Source organism: Talpa occidentalis, unplaced genomic scaffold (genome assembly GCF_014898055.3).
Source record: "Talpa occidentalis isolate TD23 unplaced genomic scaffold, MPIMG_talOcc4v2.1 talOcc4.10, whole genome shotgun sequence".
NCBI classification, from domain to species: domain Eukaryota; kingdom Metazoa; phylum Chordata; class Mammalia; order Eulipotyphla; family Talpidae; genus Talpa; species Talpa occidentalis.
In genome coordinates, this window is record NW_023600993.1 from 13,462,519 (window position 1) to 13,489,577 (window position 27,059).

Consider the following 27,059-nt stretch of genomic DNA (forward strand, 5'->3'; position numbering starts at 1 on the left):
CCAGGGTATCGGAGCCGCAGAGCAAAAACTCACCCTAAAATAATTATCTCGTTAGTGCCAAGCAAACAGAATTTTTCCCTTCTTGTAGTTTTATAGAAAACAAACACTGCCAATTACTTTTTTTTTTTTTAAACTAAAGGTATTTTAAACCTGGAACAAAGAACAGCCTAAAATAGCAATAATTATCCAAAAAAGATAAGGATGAAGTATTGTTGCCTTTATTTAAACAAATATTCCTAAGGAGACAGTTTGTTGTAATATCCCCTCATTGGTTCACTAGGCAACATTAGATTTATCATAATTCTCCTAAAGCCTAAGATATTTCTATATTAAAATGCTAATTTTGTCTTTTCTTTTGCCTGTAATTAAAGCTAGGGAAACTTGTGATCTGATATTCACTGATTGCTAGAGGGTCCACAAAGGTCTCCCCATTTCTGTTCCTTATATCCACATACTGCCCTCTTCATTAAAATCAGACACAGGAACAATAAGGCAGACATAAACCTAAAAGCTCACAAAATTCTCATTTAAACACACACACACATCTCAAAAATAACTGGCACTGCCTGGATATTGCCATAAAACCTACACTTTATATCTTACTTCCTTGTTGGTTAAATATCCAAGAGCTGATTTTCTCTTTATGTGTGATTGAGAGACTACTCATTTTACTGCACATATTTATTTATAATAGTCTTCTGAGCCATACCGTCCCTATCTAAACCTCCTTTTCCCTGTTTAACAACTCATATGATGAATTAAATGTCAAATAGTGTAAAAAATAATCTCATAAAACAGCAGACTTGCAAAATAAAACAAGTTTGATTTTTTCTACAAAATAAATAGTCCAACCTGTGGCTACAATGCTCCGATCAAATCATTATAGGTCTTTATTTAAAAACGAAAATGAATATTTGTTAACAAGTTTGTAAATTACAATACTACTTCAGCACCGGAATTAAAATGACCTCTGGTTTATATACTACTAATTCCTATGTATATTGATGGGAGAGACACATTGCCAATAGCAAGTATTAAGGATGTTAGTTAGAGCCATTGATGGAAAAATTCAGGTAATTTTAATCTATGGATCTACAGATTAAAATAATTTAAGAGTCTAAATTTTTTTTTAAAAAGAAGCAAAAAATTGGTAATTGGGTAAAGACACAGACAAAACCTCTGAACCCATGCCAGCCTCATTTTACATACTGAATAAGCCCAATTCCCGAAAGTGACATCCCCATCTCTACCCTGGCAAGCCGAGATCTCAGATGGCAGAGAAGCATTTTAAACCACCTGTGCGTTATGCTCGACTGTAGCTTCACACAAAATAGACACCGAAAGAGAAATAAAATTTTTCCTTTTTTCTAATGTATCTACATGTTTGAATTTAGCATGCAGGAGGGTACCAGACTAACGTGGCCCCCATTTGATAAGTATATTTATGACATGTATCTATATATAACATATATATGGAAAGTAGGAGTTTTGGCTTACCCATTTTGTTACTAATACTGGACCTCAAAATATTCCTTTTAGATACTTGGCTAGCTCTGTTCAGCGGTGTAACTTCTTACCCTTTTCTCTCCTTAAGTTTGAGCAGAATGAGGGAGAAGCTGTGTTACTTCAACAGTTTAAAGAAACTTAAGGAATCAATGTCTTTCCCTTACAGTGGTTCCCAACCTTCAGTGATAGAAAGGAAAAAAAAGAGACGAGGTAATCTCAAAAAACATTCCAATTTGGGAAACAGACTTTGGAAATGAAAGTCTTGATATAAAAGTGATCTTAACCTGTTTTTGTAATTTCCAAGGCAACAAAAGCTAAGCTCCTGCCCATGAGGCCGGGTAAAAAGCAATGGCGACAGCAATTCTGAAAGCCATTTCAGTAACAAAACATGTTAGAATCGGAGATTCATTTACTATATAGCTCCACTCTGACTAAGGCCACTCAGTCACTCATGCTGACATTTTTGGTGGCATTAGCACACCATTTCGTATCAGTACTGAACTTTGAAATGCCTATGTGAAACAGATCAGAAAGGAAACGAGTAACAGGCAGACTCAAGCTATATGTTCCTGAGACCAAACTTAAGATAATATGTCAAGTTAAGATGCAAAGGAGATCACAGAGAGTGTCTATGGAGATGGACTCCTAACTTTCTTGATTTTTTTCTAGATTTCATGTGTATTATAAAAAAGAACACTAATATTGTATAACTTTCTCGAAAGAGTAGAGCTAGTGTTGTGACATTTTCTTTTTAAATAACTTTAGATATGGCTCAGCCTCGAAATCAAAGCCCCCTCAAATATCGAATGACAAAACTGGCATGTCAAAGTTCACAACCTCATACTATCTTGTTAGGGTTCTTTTTGTGCTCTTACCTGCTTTCTGGTGAAGACTGACCCTCTTTTCAGAACAATGCTTTTAATTGCCCAAAACAAAATACATAGGATTATAAAAGAAATCAATGATATTGAAACAGCGATCAAAATGTTGAACAAATTTACAACATATGGTATGTGCTTTCATATTAATGTTTTAAATAAGATATAGTGGCTGGTCTAATCATTACTGTAATTTAGAAGTAGTGATGAATGTAAATAGTATTTCAAGCTATCTTCATCAACTGTAATGTGATATAAAATATCTGTGATTGCTATTAGTAAAAATGTTTCAGGTGCTGTTAATACTATTGCAATTTGTTGCCTTCATCCACATTTGAAGAAAATACTAAATTTTAGTCAACACTTAGTGAAAATAAAGATGTAAATTTTGCTCGTTTTGCTCATCCAAGTTCTTGGTCTCTACTGAATTCTACCCACCTTCCATTTGGGGACCTCAGGTCTTTCCCCAGAAACCTAAAAGGTGATTTGGATAACAGTTTTTCCCTCTTGAGAATGTCGAGCTTTATGGGTACCATTGTAATAGCTTATTAACCCTTTTGCTGTATAAATGTGTGCAGGAATGATAGTCAAAATATTGTAACTGCAAGCGCATAGGCAGCTACCAATCAGTGCTGATGGGGGAGCCAGGAGGAAATAGACCCTGCTGACCCCAGGCGTTAGTCTCTCAGATTTCTTTACCCACTGATATAGATATATTTTGATATTTTAACAACTAGTATAGCTATGACACCAGATCAATGACAGCACAGGACAGAAATGATACTTGGCAGGGAAATGTGTTTAGATGTAAAGGATTTTTCCCAGTTAGTATCCAGTTCCTTATCTGAATGAGAAGTATGGCTGGTGGGTGAGGTTAGGATGATGCTGGGGGAATGCGTTACACTGAACAAGGTGAAGTGACCATTTCTGTATTAGATACTTTTCTACGTTAACTCCTCAGCAGTCACATTTACACAGAGACCCTCCATTAATAGGATTGTCTATCCACTTTTTTAAAAAGAGGTAGCTGCAATAGCCTTCTTTCTTTCTTTCTTTCTTTCTTTTTTAAAGATTTATTTATTTATTTATACAAGCACTGGGTACAGTCAGAAGTGCAGGAGGGTGAGAGAATTCACCAGAGCCAGAGCGGGGAGCAGAGCAGGCAGAAGGACCGAAATACACTGCTGAGGGGAGCAGCGGGCGGCAGGAGAGGTCTGCGCGCCATGTGGGACCCTCCTCCAGTTGCCGGGGAGCAGCCGGGGATTGAACTGGCGCCGCAGAGGCGGCGGGCAGCTTCGCAACCCAGCGCTCAATCGCTGCACCACTGGGGAGGCCCATGCAATAGCCTTATTTCTCAGTCTATAATCAGAAATACTTCCAGAATATAACACTTTTCTGAGATCATTTTTTCTAAAGAATCAAATGTGAATTGGGGGTCCAAGGTTTCCCTGTTTGGAAATTTTAAGCAGTAGGAAGAAAAGAGGTTGCATATTTTATAATGATTTAAAAGGAAAACTGAGACTATCTTAAGTTATCATCCACTGAAGTTAAAAGAATTCTTTGGAGGCCATTCTTCCAGCAATCTTCATTGTTTCCACTTTTTGGCTTCTGTGAATAACTTCACCAAGAACATTGATACACAGGTATCTCTTTGGATAAAAATCAATTCTTTTGGCTGTATACCTAGAAGTACAATTTCTGGATCATGTGGTAATTCTAAATTTAAATTTTTGAGGACCTACTAAATTGTTTTTCACAATGGCTACACCATTTTTCATTTCCATCAGCAAGGTTTAAGGTTTCCAGTGTTTGCATGTTTGCCACATTTATTAATTTCATTTTTTAATAAAAGACAGTAACAGCTGTGCAGTAGTATTTCATTGTTCTTTGTATATCATCTTCATTGTTCAGCATCCTCTCATGTGTTTATTGGCCATTTGTATTTTTTCTTTGGAGAAGTTTCTGTTCAAATCCTTTGGCCATTTTTGAATTGGGTTGTTTTCCTATTATCAGGCTTTGATGATAGTTTCTTTTGCTGTGCAGTTTTTTTTTTGTTTTTTTTTTTTTAAATATAGATCCATTTGTGTATTTTTGCTTTTACTTCCTCTGCTATGGGAGTTGAATCCCCAAACACATATGTGTGGGTTTATTTCTAGGTTCTCAAATCTGTCCCATTATTCTGTTTTTATTCCAAATACCACGCTGTTTTAATTATTATTGCTTTGCAGTATAGTCTGAAGTCAGAGAACATAATAACTCCATTTTTGCATTTTTATTCTTTTTTGTCTCAGAACTGCTTTTGCTATTCAGGAACTTTTGCGGTTCCAAATTAAGTTTCATGATTTTTGTTATTCTATTTCTGTGAAAAACACCATTGGGGTTTTGATAGGGATTACCTTGAATCTGATATTGCTTTAGGTAACATAGAGGTCTGCTGCATCATGTGGGTTAGCTCCCTGGCCAGGGATCGAACTTGTGCTGCAGTGGCTGTGGACTGCTTCACTGCTTCATAGTGCCCAGACTTAACCCCTTGTACCACCAGGGAGGCCCGAAATGTAACAGGTTTTTACATTTTCATTTTACTGAATTTACCTATTATTTCTAACAACTTTTTATGGAGTTTTGGGGTTTTCTATGCATGTTACCAAGTCATCTGGATACTAATTTCTTTCCAATTTGGATACCTTTTACATCTTTTACTTGTCTAAATGCTCTTGCTGGGATTTCTAACACTGTATTAAATAACAGCAGTAAGACTGGACATTCTTGTCTTATTCTTGAACTTAGAGGAAAAGCTGTTGGTTTTTTTCCATTGAGTATGATGTTGGCTGTCAGGTTTGTCATATCTCCCCTATATTATTTTGAGGTATGTTTGAGCAAATGCCCACAAGTTGTCTCCTCAATATGAGACAGGCTGAGGCCAAATATGGTGCCAGTAGGCCTATTTTAGAAAAAACTCTGAAAGGGCTGACTGGCAATGTGGGTGATTCTGTAGAGCTCTCAAACATTTTCTGAATAATCCTAACTCAAGCCATCCAATTATATACTGCCATGATCACAATTCAGGTAACAAAAATGGAAAGAAGTCCAATAAATAGGTAGTAGCACCCTTTTTGACAGGGAAAATCAGCAAGAAGAATGTACAAGATTTTAACATAACGACTGATCACCTCTGTGTGACTGGGTGTCTTGAAGGAATGGCTGGTTGAGTGGATGTGGGATGGCAGCTGGTGTTATAAAGTGTAACTCATTTTTCTTCAATAAGTTGAACTCTTTGAAAGCAGTAAGATATCTAACTTCATTTTATTTTTGGATTGCTTTGTTTGTCTGGGTCTTTATAAGAATTTTACTAGAAAACTGAGAAGCTGTATGCCATTTTAAAGTCATGAAGTTTCATTTAAGCTGCATGGGAAAGGAAGCTGTCTAGCTGCCAAAACAAGAGGGGTATATAGAACATCCCAAGCACAGAGAAGAGACTAGAGAGCTGAGGGGAGGAGAGAATATGGAAACAATATTCCGTATCCAGCCAACAGTTCAGGAATCCTTCTACCCCAAAATTTCCTGTGTCAGGCATTTTGCTACATACCAGGGTACCAGGATACAATACTTACGATTCTGCTCTCAAGGAGCTTAGGCTAAAGGATGAGACAATCAAGTAATTATACATATCAATGTAAAGACTGTCCTTTCTTCTCCTCCCCTATCCCTTCTAAATATGAAACAAATGGAGTCAAACCTATTACCTTGCTTCTTTCTCTTAGAGAAGGTGCATATTGCATCAGTTATCATTTATTGGGTGACAGACTATACTAGGCCCTTTACAGATATTATCTCATATCAAAGAATTTTCATAATAGAAATCTGCAGAGTGTATACCTAAACCTTTGAATCATATACAGCATTGTAAACCAGTTATCCCCCCAAAAAAGAAAGAAAATCTCCCTCCTTTTTCCCCCCACCAAAATAAAAGGATTTTTCACAACAAAGGCACAGCATTTCATAGGAACCAAGTTCTGAATGGTTAATGGGTTGGCCAAAGTCATGGAAATAATACGCAAAGGAACTGCCAGCTTTTTATGTTCAAACTTCTTTGGGCTAACACACCACAGCTACTCTCATTCATAAGGATTTATGAAAGTGGGAAGAACAATGAACATTAATTCTTGGTTTTCTTTTTGGGCTAAACATTCTCAGTTCCAGGTGTATAGCCTTGACCATTTTGTTTCTAAGTTCACCTGTGCTTTCCTAAATAACCTGTTTATATGTCTTCAAGTAGTATTTCATAGTTTTCACACTTCAAAATTAAGAATGAAAACTGGACATATTTCTTTAGTAAGGACTTGGTCGGGAGATGCTACAACATTTTTGCATTTGAAAGTAAATATACCTTTTTTAAATTTATATGTATTTTACATCACTGTTCATTTTTATTTTTTTAAAGATTTATTTATGCATACAAGAACTGGGGGGTAGAACAGAGGTACAAGGGGGTGAGAGGATTCACCAGAGACAGAGTGGGCAGCAGAACTGGCAGATCTACTGCAATACACTGTTGAGGGGAGCAGTGGGAGAGATAGGAGAGGTCTGCTGCACCATGTGGGTCAGCTCCCTGGCCGAGGACTGAACTCATGCTGCAAAGGCTGGAGAGAGCTTGATAGTGCTGAGACTTTAACCTCTGTGCCACCAGGGAGGTCCTAAACCTTATTATTTTTTTTTTAAGAAAGGAAGGAAACAAAAAGAATAGAGGAGAGGAAGCAATCAGGATGCTCACACTATCTAGATATCATTGTTTGTGTCCCTAAACCAAAAGGCATTTTGGGTAGAAAATGGCATTAAATCTTCCAATAAAACCTTTTATGGTATCAATCTGTTATATCTCTTTGATAATAAAATCTCTCCTCCCTTGTTTAATCAGAGGTCAATTTCTTTTGAATGAGTAAGTCCTAAATATATGCTGAAATTTTAGTTCAGTGCTATTTCAAATACTGTTTCTTATCTATATTTCAAATGCTAGAAAGTTCAGCTAAGAGAGCATGAGTAAGATGTTATCAATTAAGTAAATTAAGTAGTTGATCTCAAATTAATAGCTGACATTCTTGTCAGCGGGTCCTCTCATAAGTGGAATATATAATAGATACATTCAATTAGAACCTTTATGAGAAAATCTGGCAGGATTTCTCCAGATACTGGCTGGAAAGATGAGGGAAAGGGTGTATGTATTTCTAGGGTTATGAAAACAATTCCAATCATTCCTGACATCTTTCTGCCTTCTTCAAATTTTCCCACTTGGTGCTGTTCCCCAAAGACAGCTCGAACCATGTAAGCACCATACACCATTTACTTTAAGTAGAATACATTTGAAATACTCTCTATTTGTATTGCTGTTATTATAGAAAGATAGAGAGAAGTGATGAATAAGGCACTTGTACTACAATAGGAACCTCAAGAAAAGGCCAGAAAGAATCAAATTACTAACAGCTCCAACTTCTAACAGGATGATGGTCCGACCTCGGGGCTGACAATTTTGTGAAACATCTTATTGCTCTCAACTTCATCAATTCATATCTCTTCAACACGTTTTCAGTAAACACTACAAGAGATAGTTAAATTTGAAGGGGCTGTCAAAAAAGCTAAGAATGGCAGAGTGTAGGAAAAAAAATTCTGAAACTGAACTCTTGATTTACTGAAGGCAACCATGCAGTAAAAAGAAATCATAGTGGCAGTATCCCTAAAAATGCATGTGAGGGGGACAATTATTTTCCAATTTTCCTTTTCAGAAATCAAGTTTGTTAATGACGAGGAGTAATTCTTAGGTGCACCCAAGAACTGTGGGAGATACTGTAAGTTAATGTAAAGTGCCTCTGGACAGCAGTGTGCACAGCCTTCCTCAAGAAACTAGGTGGTTTCAATTAGCAAGATTGACTATATTCCTTATACGCTTAAAGAGTATTAAAAGCAAGAAGATGTCAATCAAAAAGAACCTGCCAAGGAAGCAGAGAAAAGTAGTCAAAGAGGAACATATGGACAGAGCCAGTCGGGGAGAGGCTGGGTTAGAGGTTAAAGGCCTGTGTGTTCTCTAGGACCACAGTATGTCTGTCCTTACTGTGAAGTAGGTGTGCCAGCCTTTCGTAGTTGGGTTCCAGTAAATATGTGCTCCCATCTCATCCATCAAACACCAAGCACTCCAACGAGCTCTGTGATTCTGAGTTTCCACAGAGTTCTACAACATATTGGTCAGATGCAGTTCAAGAACTTGGTTTTTCCCTCACTCCAAGGGATCTGATAATGATGTGGCCTCCTGCCTAATTCGTCCCCCAGGTAGTGGCGGGGTGCTCATGGGGGTCAGAGGATGCCAGGCTTGTAGCTGTTCTAGAGTTCAGTGCAGACTGAGAAAGGGACATATGGGCTCGACACAGCAGCCTTCTGAGTTCAGTTTTGGGACTCTGAGAGATGGCAGGTTTTTGTGCAAAAATGTTGACAAAATCAGATTTCTCAGTTTGTGAGATTTAAGGTCACAAGCTTTACACTGTGATTTTAGCTTTGCCCTTAGACAGGGCCCTTTCTGTGAGCCTAAGAGGTAAAGAACCACAAACATTTTCGTTAAAAAAAAAATCACCAACCCTGCATGTTCTTTTTCCCAGGCAGACAGCTCAACTGCATATTCCAATGTTTTATGTATAATAAAGTTGACAATAGCAGAACCGACAGACGCCCAAATAACTATCAATATATGATCTGGAGATAGTTGCCTATTCCTGCCTTAAGATGGACTGTCTTTTGTGTGAAAACTAAACATGTATGTACTGTGTTAAGCCAAGGAAACAGGGGGGTTATTTGTTATAGCAGTTGGTCAACCATCACTAACAAACCATAATAATAGACAGAAGGACTGCATTTTAATCTCAAGAAAAGTTGTCCAAGATGAATTTCTTCTTTCAGCTACTTAATTATCATTCATTCATATCCCTATATATTCTCTTTCTCTTTCCTCTGCAGTTCACACTATCATTCTTAACCCTTTGAACTAGGTCTTGCGCTACTTTTTGGTGTATGCTGAGGGTTTTAAATAATTGATACACTTAAATTATATCCTTAATATACTTAAATTTGTCAAGAACATCACAAACATTTCCAAATAACCAACTTTTTATTTTTCTTTCCATAGCATGAATTTCTTTGAAAAAAAATCCTATTAAAATGCCACTATTACCATAGGAGACATATTGTTTCTTTTTCAAAAACATTTGTATGATATATTACTGACAGCTAACTTATCACCTCAATAGAGGTAAGCAATTTGGAGTATGTTCTTTCCCCCCACCCCAAAATAAATGATACTTGGCAACTCTTAAGTACATCAGCAGAAGGTTCTAGTGAACCTTTTCATGGCCCCTGACAACTCTCTGGAACTACAAATACGCCATCATTTAAGATAAGATAGTCCATAAACACACTTAGCTGGGCCTATGGCAACGGCAATAAGGCACAAGGTCATGGACGCTAAGGAAGGGACACCCACTGTCAACGTCATTGTATGTGGTAGACACCTCTTTCCTAAGGAATCCTGACATACACAGGCTGACACGTGAGCCACGTGAAGGCACCACTGTTAATCTGTACATAAAAAGTCAATCTTGTTCTTTCTTTCTTTTTTTTTTTTTTGGTAGAAAACTAATATACACGCAAGTTTCATTATTTTCTGTATTCCATTGGATTTCCTTCGTGGACTCATCATGTGTGCACACACTCCATTTGGGAAACCACTGGTGAAGAGCCAGGCTTCTGTTTTTAGAGGTTTGGCTTTCAGTTGTGTAGTAACTTATTCCTCAATCTAGCGTCTGCTTCTTAAAGCATTGTTCATAGCCCACCAGTTTTAGGATAGTTACAAATACAGATTTCTGGAGTCTACTGCAGAACTACTTGTCCGGGGGTCTGTATTTGTAATAAGCTTCATTAGTACCTCACAGTTTAGATCCACTGCATTAGACTGCAAGGGTTATGAGGAGGGGACTCTGTCTCCCTAGTTCATTATATCCCTAGAGCTGGCAAAGGAGACAATAAACACTTGCTTAACTAAATTGCAAATATGAGCAGCGTAATTTCTTCTCTGGCAAAGAACTTGAGGTTCTGGTTTGGGTAGTCACCATTCACTTCATTCATTCATTCAAAATTATAGGTTCTTGGGCAACAAAACATAAAACAAAATGAAAGTGTGACCTCCATGGAGTTGATATTGTCAAAATAATTAACAAATAATTATTATTATAGGTTATGGGAAAAATGGAGAACAGAGGAAGGGGACTTGGGGTACTGAGGTGGGGGGGGCAGTAAGGGCAGTCTGAGGGAGTGATTAAGATAGGCCTCACTAGGAGGACTGGGTTGGAATGAAAACTTAAAAGGAGATGAGAGAATCAGTCAAGTGGATAATCCTTTGACTTGTCAAAAATCCGGCTCACCCATCATCATATGTTTCAACCAAGACTTTTGTGAGATTTTAGATGTGACTGTTACAGCTCAGGCGCTCAGTAAATTCTGTCGAATGAATAGCGGCCACTCTGCACATGGTTGGTAATGAAAAAAAAAATTATCTGTTGAATTGAATTGAATTTTGCTAATAAAGTGGACCCAGAAAGGTTCTTTGCGATTACGTGATCCAGTTTCTTCAGTCTAAGTTTGGGACGAGGAGTGACGTGTTCCATAAACCCAGCAGGCTGTGATGCGTCTGACCTAGCCTGTTGCCGCTGGCATTGGGGAAGGGCTGGAGTTCTGGGCCCTGCCCTACAGGGCCTCTCATTTTGTTGTGCGGGAGAGGCACAACACAGTGGAGTGTGATGCTGATGTAAACAAAAGAAAAGTGACCAGGATTGCCACGTATAGAAGGTAGTCAAAACTGTTTTCTTTTAAAAATTATTTTAAATAAATTTTTATTCAGGGAACATTCTATTATAGTATTATATAAGTTTCAGGTGTGCATCATTAGCCAAAATTGTTTTTTAAAAGTTAAAGCAATGTATATATGATAGAAAGAGTTTAGTCAGTAACCTACTGGCTAGACCCGTGTGACAGCCCAGAGGTCTGAATAAGTGAGTGGGTGGGTTTTTCCAAGTTTGGAGCTCATTTAAGAAGAGAATCATATAGTCACATAGCTTGGAAACAAAGAAAAAAACCACCTTTTGTTTTGTCACAAACACAGATGATTCTCAAAGAATGGTAGTTTTCAGAGAAATGTTCCAGCTTTTTAGAGGACGGAAAAAAAAGACGAAGAAAATATAAGCATTCTTTCTGTAACAGAAAATCCCACGGGGAACATACTAGAAAACCTGAATAGAACCTTTGACGGGAGTATCGTGAATGGCAAATAAATGGATATTGTGCATCGCCCTCAAAGAGTCGGCACATGTGGTTTTTAGGTTCATTGCTGTTCAGAGGAAAACAAGGACAACGGATCCCCGCAATGGAGCACTTCTAACACCCCAACTGAGGGAGGCTTGAATCCAGTGGCTACTTTTCAATGCTGATATATCACATTTTACCAAAACCATCTGACACTTTTAAAAAGTTACACGTACAGTGGAGTTCTTTGAATTCAAAGAATAAAAACATATTACTGTATAAGATCTGATTATTCAGACTTCGTATAATTTAAAACGGCACAATTTAATATAATTCCAAACAAAAGCCAAATCAGAATTGGCCAAGCATAAGAGCAATGAACGCTATATTTTTATAGTATGTCTTTCTGTACAAGAATGACTACGAAATTAAACGGTCTTATTTCTAGCAATTTTCTCCTATAAACAATAACAGTCACCGCTAAGAGGATTGCTTACACACTTACCAGAAATATTTTTTTTGAATATTCTAGTCTCCAAAACAAACGGTAGTTGTCAAATTCTTACCGCAGAATCTAAAATGTTAATCCATGTACTGTATTTCATTGGTAATAAGTCTTTGTGATAAGGTTAACACTTCAACACACAACACAAATAAGAAAGCACCGAAAAATGAAAATTACTTTGCTTATGTTTCCGTATTAGAATTTTATTTGCTAAAGGGTAAAAACAGATTTGCAAAATTCACAGTTAACTTAAAACAATAGTTTTAAACCTTTTATTCCTAGCCCTTACTGCCTTTAGGAACGAGTGAACATCTGGTTATTTAAGGAACACAATATGTTCACATTTTCTATGACTTTTGTTTCTAATTGGGTTTTAAAATTTTTTTTTGAATTTGAACAACTAGTTAGAACAATGTTTTTTAATCACTTCATATTTTTCATACTGTCCTCCTTCTACCCCTCTACTTCATTTAGTGGATTGTTTTTGGAAATCTGCGCAGCAGTTCTAATATTGATAAAGAAAAGAAACTAACAATGAAGAGTGTGGTCCGAAGAGTTAACTAAAAAACTGTATTGATGGTGAATGGAGTACAGGATGCTATAACCAGATTATCTGACATCTAGTATTTTCATACAGCATACATTTTTTAAACTGTCAAATACTTCTTAGACCACTTATATTTGTGATGAGTTCATTTATTACAGATGCAAATAAATGTGTAATGCAAATAGAATTTTTTGTAATGCAAATAGAATTTTTTACGAGAAATATCGGTAGTTAGAATTCCAATTCTTTAAATACTAATGCAGTTACAGCTCTTGTGTAGAGAGGTGCTGGAAGACATGGGTTAACTTTCTACCTCTGCCATTCACAAACTGTGTGAACGTGAATAAGTCTTGAAATTTCACCTTGATCCTCAGTTTGTCCATCAGGATTAGAGAGAACCTAGAATAGATGCTCCAGGTTGTTTGCAGTTCTGAATTTCTGACAATCTGAGTAGAGCATACTAACTAGATTCTTTGTTATGTCTTCCATACTCCATCATATTTGAAGGTGTTTTTAAATAATTCAGACACAGTAAATTAAAGAACTAGATGCTCTTTAAGTTCAAGGTGTGGGTTATTTTACCAACTTGGTGAAAATGGCAGCAGACAAATATACATATGGCTATGGCTTCTGTGGAAGTGGATATGGGTTCTAGAAATAGTAAGTTCTACTGAGATTAACAGAAGAGGCTTAGCATTTGAGTCAGATTCAATTCTACCATTATTTTCTTCATATCACCCCACTGCAAAACACAAACCTAAATGGTGAAAAATGATTAGGATCATAAGAAGGAATACACGATAAGATAAATAAGCAAATAGCTAAAGTACAAGGTACTGTGATACTCAAATGGGAAAACATGTTCTATCTGCGCCTGAAATGGCTACCTGGAGAAGTGAGATGAATGCTGGGAACTCAAGGAGGGGATGAATAGATACAAGGGACATGGGGTCACTCTAGCTAGCGTGGGGTCATAAGATTTGGGGCCTTGGGAAAGCCACATAACCTCCACGTTGAAAAAGAGTGAGGAAAGGTAATCTGCTCTGTCCCCCTCAAATCTAACTGTGAGGACTGAATGAAGAACATCAAGGTGTCTGTAGAGGAATATGATCCTGTTATTACAGTTTACAGGTCCACTGTTTCAGCCTGTTCCTATGAGAAATCTTTTCATGGTAAAACACAGATCTGAAATAAAATAATTAGAAATTAGAGCTCAGTGTCCAAAGTCTACTTGAAGAGTCTATTCTCAACTGAGCAATCTCCACGAGATCTAACAATAGCAGGAAAAAGTGTTTTACTGAAGACTAACATGAACTTGGATGTGTGTGTGGTGGTGGTGGGAAGAGGGCTTAAAGTTCCTGTTTATATTTATTTACGTCTGTCAATAGCACTCAGTACTACTGTCTTATGAAGCTGGCATACAGGCAAGGTACTCTGATGCTTCAAATCTCCTATTTCTACCAGTCCAATTCTTAGAGACATGTATGTCTGCTTACTTACTGTGATCTACTTGAATCACAGAATACTTGTATATCATATTAAAGCATTATTTAAAGCACTGTGATATCTGGATTTTTGGAAGATGTGGGTGAGGTAACAACATCATCTTTTCCTCCCCTTTTTGTGCCCCCCTCAGTGTAAATGTCCTCCAATTGACTTTATAATAATTGACATTAATACTGAAATTCTGTTCTCTTGTGCATTTCTAGAATTTATATAAATTTGGTATATATTTTTTCACTCATATTTTGTAATACTGGATTGGATCTTGTTAGCTCATTAGAAGTCATATGGACTTCTTTATGGACAGGGGGTGTTCTGGTTGGGTGGGTCATTGGAGGCAAGTTAATTCAACCACACAAGAGAAGATGCAAACACTGCAAGCACATGTTTACCAAACTCACAAATATGGCTGGCAGCAGAGGCAAGATATGATGCAGTGCTCTGATTCCTAACTTAGGCTCCCTGTAGGACACTATACTGTGCAAACACAATGAGCACATGTTCCACGTGCCATTAGTTATCACTGACATTTACTAAATAATGCTAATGGGTCAGCTACTATATACACTTAACTAAAACTATCACTGTGCTGGGTTAGTCATCTGAAAGCCCCTTAATACTACAGAGCTTTCTTTCTTTTTCTTAATGATATTATCTTTCCATGAAGTTGTTCTGAAGACTTTTAAATATGACTTTCTCTTTCTAGCCTATTTCTTGCATCTCCATATAAAGGAAGCATAAGGTCCCACATTTTGAACCATTATCTGAATCATATTTTTATACTTCATAAGGCCCTGAAAATAAAAGTGGGAATTCCTTTTTTCAGATACGTTATATTTTTTTCCTCTTAGACTTCAGGGCATATATGTTTTTAATGCTTGTAGAACTGGCTTCACTATACTCTTACATTATATATACTATATGATTGAGATAAAAAATGGTATTAAAATCTCAGATTCCACTAATAGCACTGATGGATTTAGTATATAGGATTCTTCAACTAGAAGAGTGAATGATTCCTAGGAAGATCAACCATATTTAGTTAGGGAAAATTTATCAAGATCAGTAAGTTTAGAAGCATATTCATTTCCCTTCGATTAAATGTAACAAATCACACAAGTAGAAAATTCAAACTGCTTTTTTTGCAACTTTTCTCCACTAGGTACAACTCTAAGTAAATTGCTAAGGCTGAACTGATAGACCATATTGTAAGTTTGTAGGTCAAAACTCACCTTACTTATCAGCAACCTCAGTCTTTATTCTTTTTCTAGATATTTCATAGGCTTGGTTATTTTTACAAAAAAATTTATACAACTTACATAAACAGCTAAAACAAAAGAATATGGAACTTTTGATTTTCATAGACTGTTGTGTTTCTGTATGCGGCAGATAAATGACAGATGATAGTTAATTTTTTAAATGAAACTGCATCATGCAAATGAAATGATATAAATTCTTATATTTATACAGAAAATGGATATAGGCACAAGGAAATAAATTCTTTTAAATAAATCAAAGAATAAATAAAGGATGTACTCAATTGTGAAGTCAACGAGCAAGGAAAGGGCAGAAATCCTTTAGAATCAAAATATATGTTGAACTTGGAGGCCCAAGTCGATCAGACAGAGCTTTGGCAATGGAATCCACAGACAGACTGACTCAAAGACAGTTCGACAACTGCCAACACGGCGGTTGGGAGCTCGCCAAAGAGCCAAAGGCTGGGATTACCACCCCGTGCCTGGCACACTCATACTCGTGTTTGAAGCTTTCTCTCTTAAATTTCATCCAATATTTTTGTTTGGCTCAAAAGCATCAAGGATTCACAGATTTTTTTAGATCATTAAATGTTCTTATTTTCAAGAAATATAACATTAGTTGTAAAAGAGCACACTTTTTCTCTGAAGTGTAAAGAAAATTTTGGTGAATTGCTTTAAGTTCAAATAGAAAAACCAGCATTAGAGTATATTTAAATCTTTATTTTATTAGGTTACTCTTCACTATAACATAAGAAACATATTCATAATATCAAATAATTTAGTATTGCATTGTATCATAAGCTCTTATAAAACTGGAACTTTTCATGGTTCCGAAGTCTTGGTCTTCATATGGCTCCCAAAACTCTACTTGGTTAAGTCGGCCACTTTGAGGAGTAGCGATGATAATGAAGTGTAGCTATAAGGATCAGTTGCTCAACTATTTCCCTGAGTTAAGAGGAAGGCAGGAGGACAGAAGTTGTGTGCCTCAGTTTCTCAAGACAGTGTCCACTTAATCTGCCTGCTGAATTGATAGCCAATGAGGTAACTGAGTTTTGGGCTACAATTCTAGGCAAATCGAGGTAATTCATATGCCATTAGACATTCCACATAAGGAACTCTTGGAGTCACACAGAGAAAACAAATTTTTAACCAACTGTGTATATCCTAATCGGAAAGCTTACCTTTGGATCTCGAAGGAAGAGAGCCTTAAGAATCAGTGAATGTACATCCCCAATGATTGGGTAATGCATCAGAAGGCCGAGACAGGTCTGATAGTTGCTAGAGATCACTAAATAAGAGAAAGAAAAATAATTCAGAAGCAATATTGTTTAAAATATTTGCATTACCAGAGTAAAAAATAAAAATACTTAGAATCAAAGAACATGAACCAGTAACCTAGCTGATTTGATAAAGGAAACAGGGAGAAGGGACTCTTACCAAATGGCCCTTGAATCAACACACTGTACTCTTAACTGCAATCCAATATACTAGCATGGATCTGCAGGGGGTGTTGGAAGGAAGAGCCTCACATATAGATATCTGTGTGTGCATTTGTAATATAAATAAACTCTTAGAAGCCTGCATATTTATTGCCATTTATATGGTGGTGTTTAAATGTCTCAAGTTTTGCTGCTTAAAAATTAGTAACAAAAATCTTATGTGATAAAACCAGTTTAAAATTTTCATAAAATAATATTTATCTTGATTATTATGTTGCATAACTTACATGTTATATTTATATGTATATGAATATTACATATTCAAAATTAGAGAAAATAAATTTTCCCCAATTATTTTTTTAAAAAGATTTATTTATTTATACAGGAACTGGGGTACAGGTCAGAGGCATGGGAGGGTGAGAGGATTCACCAGAGCAGAGTGGGGACCAGAACAGGCAGACGGCGCCATGTAGGTTTCTCCCTGGCTGGGTGGGAATTGAACCCGTGCTGCAGAGGCTTTGGACAGCTTCACAGCGTGGTACTCAACTGGGGAGGCCCCCCAATTATTTTTTTTAAAGGTAACAAGAAATTGGGGGAGAGTATCTACATAGGATTCTTAGAGGGAGGATGCCAAAATCTCTGTTTCATGGACTGCCTTTTAATTCCTTGTTTGAAATCAACCTAATTATGGGTGCCATTATTAAACACATCTTTTCAGGCAGGTCCATGTAAACCACTTCATTTCTAGGCAATCCATCTGCCACTGTTGTCACAGTTGGGCCATTCACGACACTTGTGTCTGTGAGCCACCCTGTCTGCACCGCAGCCTTTCTGATGGAGAAACTTTACAGCCCAACTTCCTGGGCTGTCATGGAATTGTTTCCACTCATCAGAGCAGTTAGCTGAAAAACATTCAATAGGAAAGTACCTAATGCAAAAGCAACAATACAAATCACAAAATAAACAACTCTGTGATCAGAAATACCCTGGATTCTTAGAGTTGTGTTTTCTTCTGTTGGAAACTCTGTTTCTTGCTTTAGCTTTCCCACCCCCAACTTCTCAGGAACATTATGGGGAAAGAAGACAGGACTGGGCAAAATGAATAATTATAATCTATGTGAGGAACCACTTTATCATCTTCATTTCCATTGCTGATCTGACAGCTTGTAATTTCATACATCTGCTTTCATTTGTAAAGCACTCACTTACCCTACCCTTTCTATATCTGTTCATACTCTTCTTTCCTTATTTGTTCATTTTGTCATGTTCACATTCAGTTACCTGTTGTCCTTTTATCTCTAGAATTCTAAAAGCTAGGACACTGCGAATAGTATAATTCTTGCATCTGCAGGATTTTTTTGAAAGTAAATAAAACCTAGATAATAAATTTATTTTGCAACTCAAAGGTTATTTTCCCAACTTCCAAAATGATTATACATTAGTAACTGACCCAGGAAGAATTCGTGTATATTTGGTAAGAGAGGTAGGAAATGGTTTCCTCTTTTTGACTTCAAAAACATTACGTGATTGCCTCATCCAATTCTATGATTATTTGTTAATTCCTAATCCATGTCAGGCCCTATGTTAGGAGATGATATAAGAGAAACAAAACACAGCCCTTACCCTGAAGAAATCTAAGTACAGGATAGATGTGTAACCTGAACAGCTCTGACGCTATGCCCACTGGGATTCATTCGATATTCAAATGAATATTGAATTCTGAGATCAACACAACACCCATGCTAAGAAATTTACCTGCATTAACTGATTTAATTTCTGTGACCATATACTGTAGGGGTATAATTATTATCCCTGTTTTACAGATGAGAAAATAGGTAGTTGGAAAGGTTAAGTCACTTGTCCAAATCATACAGCAATTTGGTACAGAGCAAGACTTGACAACCGGAAGTCTAGTGGCAGGGTCTTGCGCTCCAATGCAGCTTTGTCTTGTAAGGCCATTGTTTTGAAAGTCAAATGACATAATGGAGTTGAGGAGTCATTGTAAATAGTAAATTAGTATCATTACTCTTGTGCAGGAGTCTTAGCAGCTTGGAAGTTGTGCATAACCCAGTCTCTACAACTGCCTGACAGAGATAGGTATTTATTTGGAGGGACCGGAGCAACAATCCTATTTTATGACAACTTGACAGAATGTCTGAAGTTATCAGAGGTCATAAAATATATAGGCAGTCAACTAACATTAACAGTTTACTTGCAGAATGAATGAAGGAGCTAACATTCTTTCTCCCATTTTCCCATCTATCTATCTAGTCATTGAGTGTAATAAACTTTCCCTGAGCATCTACTAAATCTGGGGTACACAGAGACTGTGCTAGGCACCGGCACTAGGAATATAACAGCTAGCAAGTATAGCTCTGAAGGCTAGTGGAACATGACAGCCCAAAATATACTGCTTTGCTATGTTGGTTCTTTTGAGTTGAATGTATCTGAAAAACAGCCAATGTAGGGAGAGACTTACTCTGAACTTCTCTTATCTAACAGAGATAAATCCTCTGAAAGGAATGCAATTGTCATAAATACCCCCAACTTTGTCACAAACTATCAGACCTCCCATCTATTCATTCATCTTTCCTAAAAATCATTTTGTCTCCCCTAAGAGCCATCCCTCTCCCCCTTTTATATTAAGATGGTATTTAATCCTGAATTCATTTCTCTGAGAGTTGCTCATTTATTCCCTAAGTATCTCCCATGTGTACATGAGGGATACATGTTAATAAACTTGTTTATTTTTCTCTGTTAATTTGTCTTTTTGATAAAAAGTCCCAGTTGAAAACCTAAGATAGGTGGATCTAATATTTTATTCCCCTTTAGCTCCCTGCCTTCAGAAAAATGCCATCATCTAGAAGCAATAGAAATTTGTGCTTTTAGAGTATTTTTCATTTACAACCACAGAACCTAAGTATTAAGTTCTTTTGAGTAACTTTGACAAATTTAGAGGAAGTAAAAGAGGACCATATAAGCTGTTTTAAAAAACAAAACAGTAAGGATGTGACAGAATAAGAATTTAGATTAGACCTTTTCAGTAATAATAAACAGCTAATAGTGCTTACTTTGTGGGCAGGGCTTCTGGGAAGGAGGCACAGATACCAGGTAGTATGTTTCCTGCTCACTTCCTGCTCAACCTAACTACTTCCAAATGATGCAGAGCTGACTTCTCTGTCTCTACGTTTCAATGGCCCACAACTGTTCTGGAATGGTTTGAGGGAGCTGGCTTAGTTTTCCTCAGTCGTAGCACGAAACAGTGAAATCAGTAAAGATAAGCAGAGGATAGAGTGTTTAGATGTGGGTCAATAACTCATGCGTAAGTCCGAGATGGCTGAAGCACAGAAGGCATTTAAGAAATGGGACAGGATCCCTCCCTGCCTTTTTGTTAGACTTTGTATGTTCCTTTGTTTAAAAACACTGACTAAATATTCTCTTTGTTCCATATACTAAGTTAAATCCTACAGGTAAGACATAAGGCACAATCTCAATTTTCTCTTCATGTTCCCAGTGGAATAGAAGCACAAAACTAACTGCACGCAGGAGAGAGCAGGCCACATGGCCCACACTGGGGACTGACAACTGGCATGGAAGATGGCGAGTCAGTGAGGGGGCGGCCGGCAACAGGGAAGCTCATGGAACAGGACGCTATGAGCCCTGAGGTGCAGAGGCTGAGGAGATAGGGGCACATGGAGGGAGCAAAGGACGTGGAGGGCTTGCTGGTATGTAGGAATCACGTTTAGACTGCACTTTACATTGTCACATTTGCTGAAGACTGAAAAGAATGGAATCAGACTTGTGGTTCAGAAAGATAAGCTGCCCACACAGTGACCCTTGGGAGGGGAGAAAAGAACAAGAGCTAGGGGTCCAGAGAAAGTTCCAGATAACACTACAGAGGTAAGAAGAAAACTCCCAAAGGAAGGAAGGGGCAGAGGGACAGAATGGCAGAAGTTGCTGGAAAAATGGACAGGTTTCTGTACGTGATGAGGTTGGGGAGTGTATACTTGTAAGAGAGCAAAGAACAGCAAAAGCTGACAAGAAATTATCTATAAAAAAATTTACGAATTTACATGTTAAGACTACTTAAAGAGGACAGTAACTTTTAATTATATCATTGTGGACATTTTAAATATAGTTTTTATTTTTATGAAAGTCACAATGTATTGTACATAAAGAGTGAAAATAGCACCCCCTCCTCAGAAACACTTCCTTTCTATGACTTGATTTCAAATTCCATATTGCAAAAACAAAACATGCAATTAGCTTTATCTGAAACATTATCTACTGACTTCCCATTCAAGACAAAGATTTAATGCATCCTGGGCTTCCCTGGTGGCACAAGGGCACAAGGGGTTAAGATGCAACCTATGAAGCTATCCATAGCCTCCGCAGCACGAGTTCGATCCCCACATGGTGTAGCAGACCTCTCCTGACTTGCCCGCTGCCCCTCTCAGCAGTGTACTTCGGTCAATCTGCCTGTTCTGTTTCCCACTCTGTCTCTGGCAAATCCTCTCACCCCACCCCCCCACACCTCTGGCCTGTACCCCAGCTCTTGTATGCATAAATAAATAAATCTTAAAAAAAAACAAAACATTTAACTCACCCTTGCCCCTAAAACCCAAACTCCACTGACTTCCAGAGCAACATGTTTTCTTCATCTCTCCCCTTGCCCCAGGAAGTTAAATCATAACGTTGGCTAGATCAATATTTAGTTTTCATTTTTTATAACCAACCAAATGTAACAGAGAGCAACACAGCACACACCACAACTTTCCTTTCCTGCAGCGTCCTTTCTTGATGTTTTAACTGTCTTGTTTCTCAAGACAGTCTTGTAACACATCTTTGTTTTGCTTAGTTGTCTGTGTGTTTAATCCCAAATGCTCTCCAGGTCATATAAATCTTCTCTCAATATATTAAAGACCTTTCAGTACTTTTTTTTTTTTTTAAAGGAAATTTCTCATGAGGTTTCTGGCCTGCTCCCTCGTTTTAGGGAAGTCTTTTTTGCGTCTTGTTTCCTAAAGTTCTTCTATTTTGTTCTACAACTTTGTTTTGGTGGAACACATCTCCTGTTTCATACACGGGCTATGATTTTTCTGTGTTTGAAAGATGCTTTCCCCTCAGAATGTTGGGAGCATTGTTCCAGAATTTTCTGGCTTTCAGTTGAAAAGTCTCAAACCATTCTAATTCCACCTTCTTTATGTGACCTTCTCTTCCCTACAATATTCTGTTTTCGCTTCCCTGCACTGCTCTGTAAAGTCAGCATCATTTATTTCAGTTTGCCTCTTTTCACATATAGTGGGCACTTTCAATGTAGAAACTTACATTTCTCTGCTGAACTGGAAATTTCTTTTTTGAACAGTTTTCTTGATTTTGTTTTTTGATATTTTCCCTTCCCTTCCTCTCCTCCTCCACCCTCCCCTCCCCTTCACATCCATTGTTTTAAAGACACCTTATCATCGTATATGTTTGATCTTGGGCATGGTCCTCTAATTTTCTCTTTCTATCTCATGTGCTACTTTCTGGGATTCTTTTTCAGTTTTCCAACCATCTTAGTTCAGTCATATTTCCATTTTCTGTTTTCACTTTCTCCTTTCAATCAGGTATTTTCCTAGCTCTCAGACACTGTTCCTCCTCCCTGCACAGCCCTGTCTGCTCTAGGCTCCACTTCCCAGGTTGATTGTTTAAATACTCACTTTGACTTTGATGCTTTTGTGAAATGTTCGGTGATTCTGGTTACCTGGTTGTTTAACAGTGGGACATGACAAAGAGGACTTGAAGGTAGCTGTACGTGCAGAGTTGGGTGGACTTATACACTCTGGGGTTTACATAGGTCACTTCCTGGGCAATCCCTGCACCTGGATTTTTAGGGGTTTTCTTTTTGGGTTGATTAGATCATTCAGAGAATGATCTTCTGCCTGGAGGGAGACAGTCTGGCTTCAGTGTCTGGGAGTTGAGATGGTAAAACGGCTGGGCTCTATATTCACTGAAATTCCCCCAATCCCTACTCCAAGCACCCTCTATTTTATGATCTCTACAGGACAACCCCTGGAGGGAAGGGTTAGAGATCTGTGTACAATAGCTTCTTAAATAGACTTTCAGCCAGTCTCTTTTTTAGTTTTAACTCTTTCCCTCTTTCCACCAATTTTCAGCAGTACTGCGCACTGCCAATTTCTACACTTTTAGGTATTTTATGGATTATTTCTTGGCTTTCCCCATTATTGATTTTGTATTTAGCTTTCTTGGATCTGATAAGTCAGTTATCACTCATCCATCTGTTTTCCTGCTCCCAAAATTGTTGCAAGCTTCCTAATTCTCTGTGTCCTGTGGGTTTATGCTATTTTAATGGGGTTTCAGGAGCAATGGAAGTAAACACAAGAGCTCAATATAACATCTCATATCTAATATCCTTAATCACTTCTTTAATGACATTGCTACTCAGCCGCTGGGCAGGTGAATTGAAAGGGAAGACGAAATCTAGGTAGGGAGACAACTCAGGAGAGAAAACTTGGGGAATTAATCAGTCACTGGGACAGAGATCATCATCTCCATTTCTCTAATCATCAGGAAGAACAACCCCTGTCCACCTGCAAGACTATTTCCATTCTCCATTCACCAAATGCTGGTGAAAATGTAGAGCAACAAGAACTTTCACTCACTGTTGGTGGGGATGCAGAATGGCAGAGCCACCCTGGCAAGTGGGGATGATTTCAGGGGCCTGACCACAGGCAATTACAAAAGCATGATGGTTAATTTTATGTTTCAACTTGACTGGCCTAACACATGCCCCAATAGCTGGTGAAACATTATTTCTGGTGTATTTGTGAGGAAGTTTTTGAAAGAGATTCGTGTTTGACTTGGTAGACTAAGTGAAGAGATGCCCTCTCCATTGTGGGCGGGTGCTATCGACCTGTAGGGGTCAAAGAGAAACGAAGGGTAAATTTTCTCTCTGCTTTAAGCTAAGGTATTTATTTTCTTCTGTTCTTGGACATTGGAGCTCCTGGTTCTTAGGTCTTTGGACTCTGGGACTCACACCTTTGGCTCCCCTAGTTCTTAGGTGTTCAGACTTGGGTTGAATTATCCCATTGGCTTCCCTGGTTCCGGACTCAGCAGAGAGCAGATTGTGGGTCTTCTTGGCCTTCGTAACCATGTGAGTCAATTCTTATAATAAAGATCCTCATATGTATTTCTACATATTTCCTTTGCTTCTATTTCTTTGGAGAATACTGACTAATACAAAAGTCTTCCCTGATAGGTTACATGGAGGGAAACTGTCCACCACACACCAGACTTGGTGCACAGTCAGTGCAGCGTGGCTTTGAAAGAAGCTGCAATCAAGGTCTTAGGCCAAATTAGTCATGATCTATAACAGTCATGAAGAAGACACAACAACCATGTCAGAGCAGGTCAAGGAATGAGGAAAGGAAAATAATGTAACATAGTTGTGCTACTGAAAAAAAACAAAAACAAAAAATACAAACAAGGCCGGAAGTGGACAGAAGTGCCAAGAAGGAAACATTTCCATTTAAAGTTTCCAGAGAGAAAGTAAATTCAAAGAGACAGTAGACATTAGAGAGACTTCTGGTTAAATGAATTTGATTATAGGGTATTAGAGATTAATACAATTTACAGGACAAGTAAAAGGTCTATACATTGTAAATTAGAGGTCTGGTGCTGCTACCCATTGTTTGTAGAACTTTCCACATCTGCACCTGGCTTGTCTAGTCTTTAGTCAGTCATTTTTCCCATGTCTCCCTGATATTCCCGTCAAATCCCCAACGCTGCCCTGCCTCTTTCACAGCACACGACTTTGCTTTCTGCCTTTATCAGACACAGAGCTCCTCTACTTTCCGTCTTCTCTGACAAAAATGGTCCATCTCTGAATCTGCCTAGTGCCTCCTGCCTCTTTCCAGGAGAAACACCAGTTTCTCACTCCTGTTCCAGTCTTCCAAGGGACTCCTGACTTGTTTTATTGCCTCAGAGCCTCCATCTCTTCAATTATTTCACTCTACCCATGTTTTTCAGGAAACAGCACAGGTCCTGTTGCACATGCTGGAATGCAGTAGGGGAACCAAGACAGACAAAATTCTCTCACTCCTAGTGGGTGGGTGGGATTGGGTTTGAAGAACCTGCAACAAACAAGTATTAGCTTTAAAACAAAGAAGATAACCTATCTCTTCATAGACCTCATCCATAGGCCAGTGGGGAAAACCAAGTGCTGATCCTTGGAGGGGAAACTTAGATTGGTCTGAGAAGTGAACAACCTCTTCATCCGTTCTTCCTGGCCCCATCATGCCCTGGTCTTATGCTACGGAGCCATCCAACCTCTGTGCAGGGCACTGACCTCTAGCTACATCCACTGCCTTCCCTTTTCTGCTGACTTACTTTAAAGGTTACTCTACACATTCTGTCTGCACATTCTTTCTTATTTAGTCAACTTTTCAGTTAACAATGTAATGCAAACATAAAACCACCACCACCACCTGTAAAAAAGATGACTGTTATGGAACTTAACTGTTTCCTCACTCTTCAACCTGCCATAATGCAGCTTCTGCTCCACCACTCCCTTAAATCCATCTGGCAAAGGTGTCTGATGACTGTCCCTCCACAGTGTCCAGCCTGAGCGAGCTTTCCCAGCCCATCTTACTGTACTTCTTCACTGCTGACCATCTTTTTCCTCCCTGGGCTCAGATAACAAATTTTATGAAGTTACAGCACAAGTTCACCATTGGGTGTCCTCCAGTGCTCCTAAACATTGACGTTACACACAGAGTTCTGTCTTTGCCCATGCTCTTTCTATATGCACTCACCTGAGGCAGGCTGTTCATATTATTGTTATAGGAATGGGATGCCTTTGAGAATGAAAGAGGGTAGTATTAATAATTACTACTCTGAAGAGCAGGTGTAAACCAAGGTGTCCTGAACAAGTTGGCTATATGGTCACCCTATTCTGAAGAGATCACATTGTTGTTACTACTTCAACACACACCTTTTAACAATTTTCAACCTATTGCCTTGACACTGACATTGAGCTTTATTTTTCTAAATTTTCAGGTTATCATTTCTTACAGGTATCTCTAATTTAGCATGGGCAAAGTCAATCATTTACATTCCTAAAATTTGTTAACCCTTATTTATTCCCTAAGTGTATATATTACCCAGTTACTCAACCATCCAAGGTGGGGATGATTTTAGACTTCCAGTTCTGTCCCACCCATCATATTTAACAACTAAGACATGCTGACTTTCACTTTGAAGATTCACCTAATCCATCATTTCCCCTCCTGGACTGTGGTCATAATCTTTTATCTGATTTCCTAGCTCTAGTTTTGTCTCCTTTAAGTCTACCTTCCCTACTGCTGCCAGAGTGATCTAAAACTGACCATACTTCTTTGAATCTTTCTTTCAATAACTCCTGATGGATTACAGGTCAATGGCATTCATCACCATTTCATTCCTGCTTACTTTTTCAGTCTTATAACCTGATAACCTGAGAGCTTCCTCTACCCTTTGAACTCTAATAATAATAAAAAAACAGTTGGTAGGAACAGAAACACACACACACACACACACACACTCACACACTCACACTCATTAAAGCTTCTCACTTCCAAGTCTTTGTTCATGCTATTACTCTGTTACTTCTGCCTAGAATGCAGATCCCCTTACTCAATTACTGGCACAGCCACCATTTTTTCTAGTCACTCACAGCTGATTCAGAGGGGAGCTCAGTACCTCTCCTTTAATCTTTTGTACTATCTTAATATTAGCAACTAATGTGTTAGCTTGAAATTGTGTCAATCTTTCTTTACAGTTGGTAAGCTTCTTGAAGAGAGGTGCAGTATCCCTTATATATCTAATAGTCACCCTATTATTTTTTTAAAGATCTCATCCACTGTGATAGATTTAACCAAGAATATTAAGTTGGGCTAAACAGAGAAATGAGTAAACAACTTCACTTCCCCTGCATTTTCCCACATGTGCCTATATGTTTTATAAAGTCATAAGTGGAGGGATTAAAATGTGTAAGGGCTTTAAAAAGTAGATTTTAGCATAGGAGACAGGATGATTAAATTAAAACAGAGCTGTGAT

General features: G+C 38.0%; 1 protein-coding gene across 5 annotated transcripts in view; it reads right to left on the reverse strand.

Moving 5' to 3' along the window:
* Positions 1-27,059, reverse strand: part of TBC1D5 (TBC1 domain family member 5) — a 378,633-nt gene that overhangs the window by 80,083 nt on the left and 271,491 nt on the right. For all 5 annotated transcript variants that reach the window (XM_054691161.1, XM_037524823.2, XM_054691119.1 and 2 more), the window contains one exon: positions 16,710-16,816. In XM_054691161.1, the coding sequence (XP_054547136.1) occupies positions 16,710-16,816 (107 nt within the window). The remainder of the gene's footprint in view (positions 1-16,709; positions 16,817-27,059) is intronic.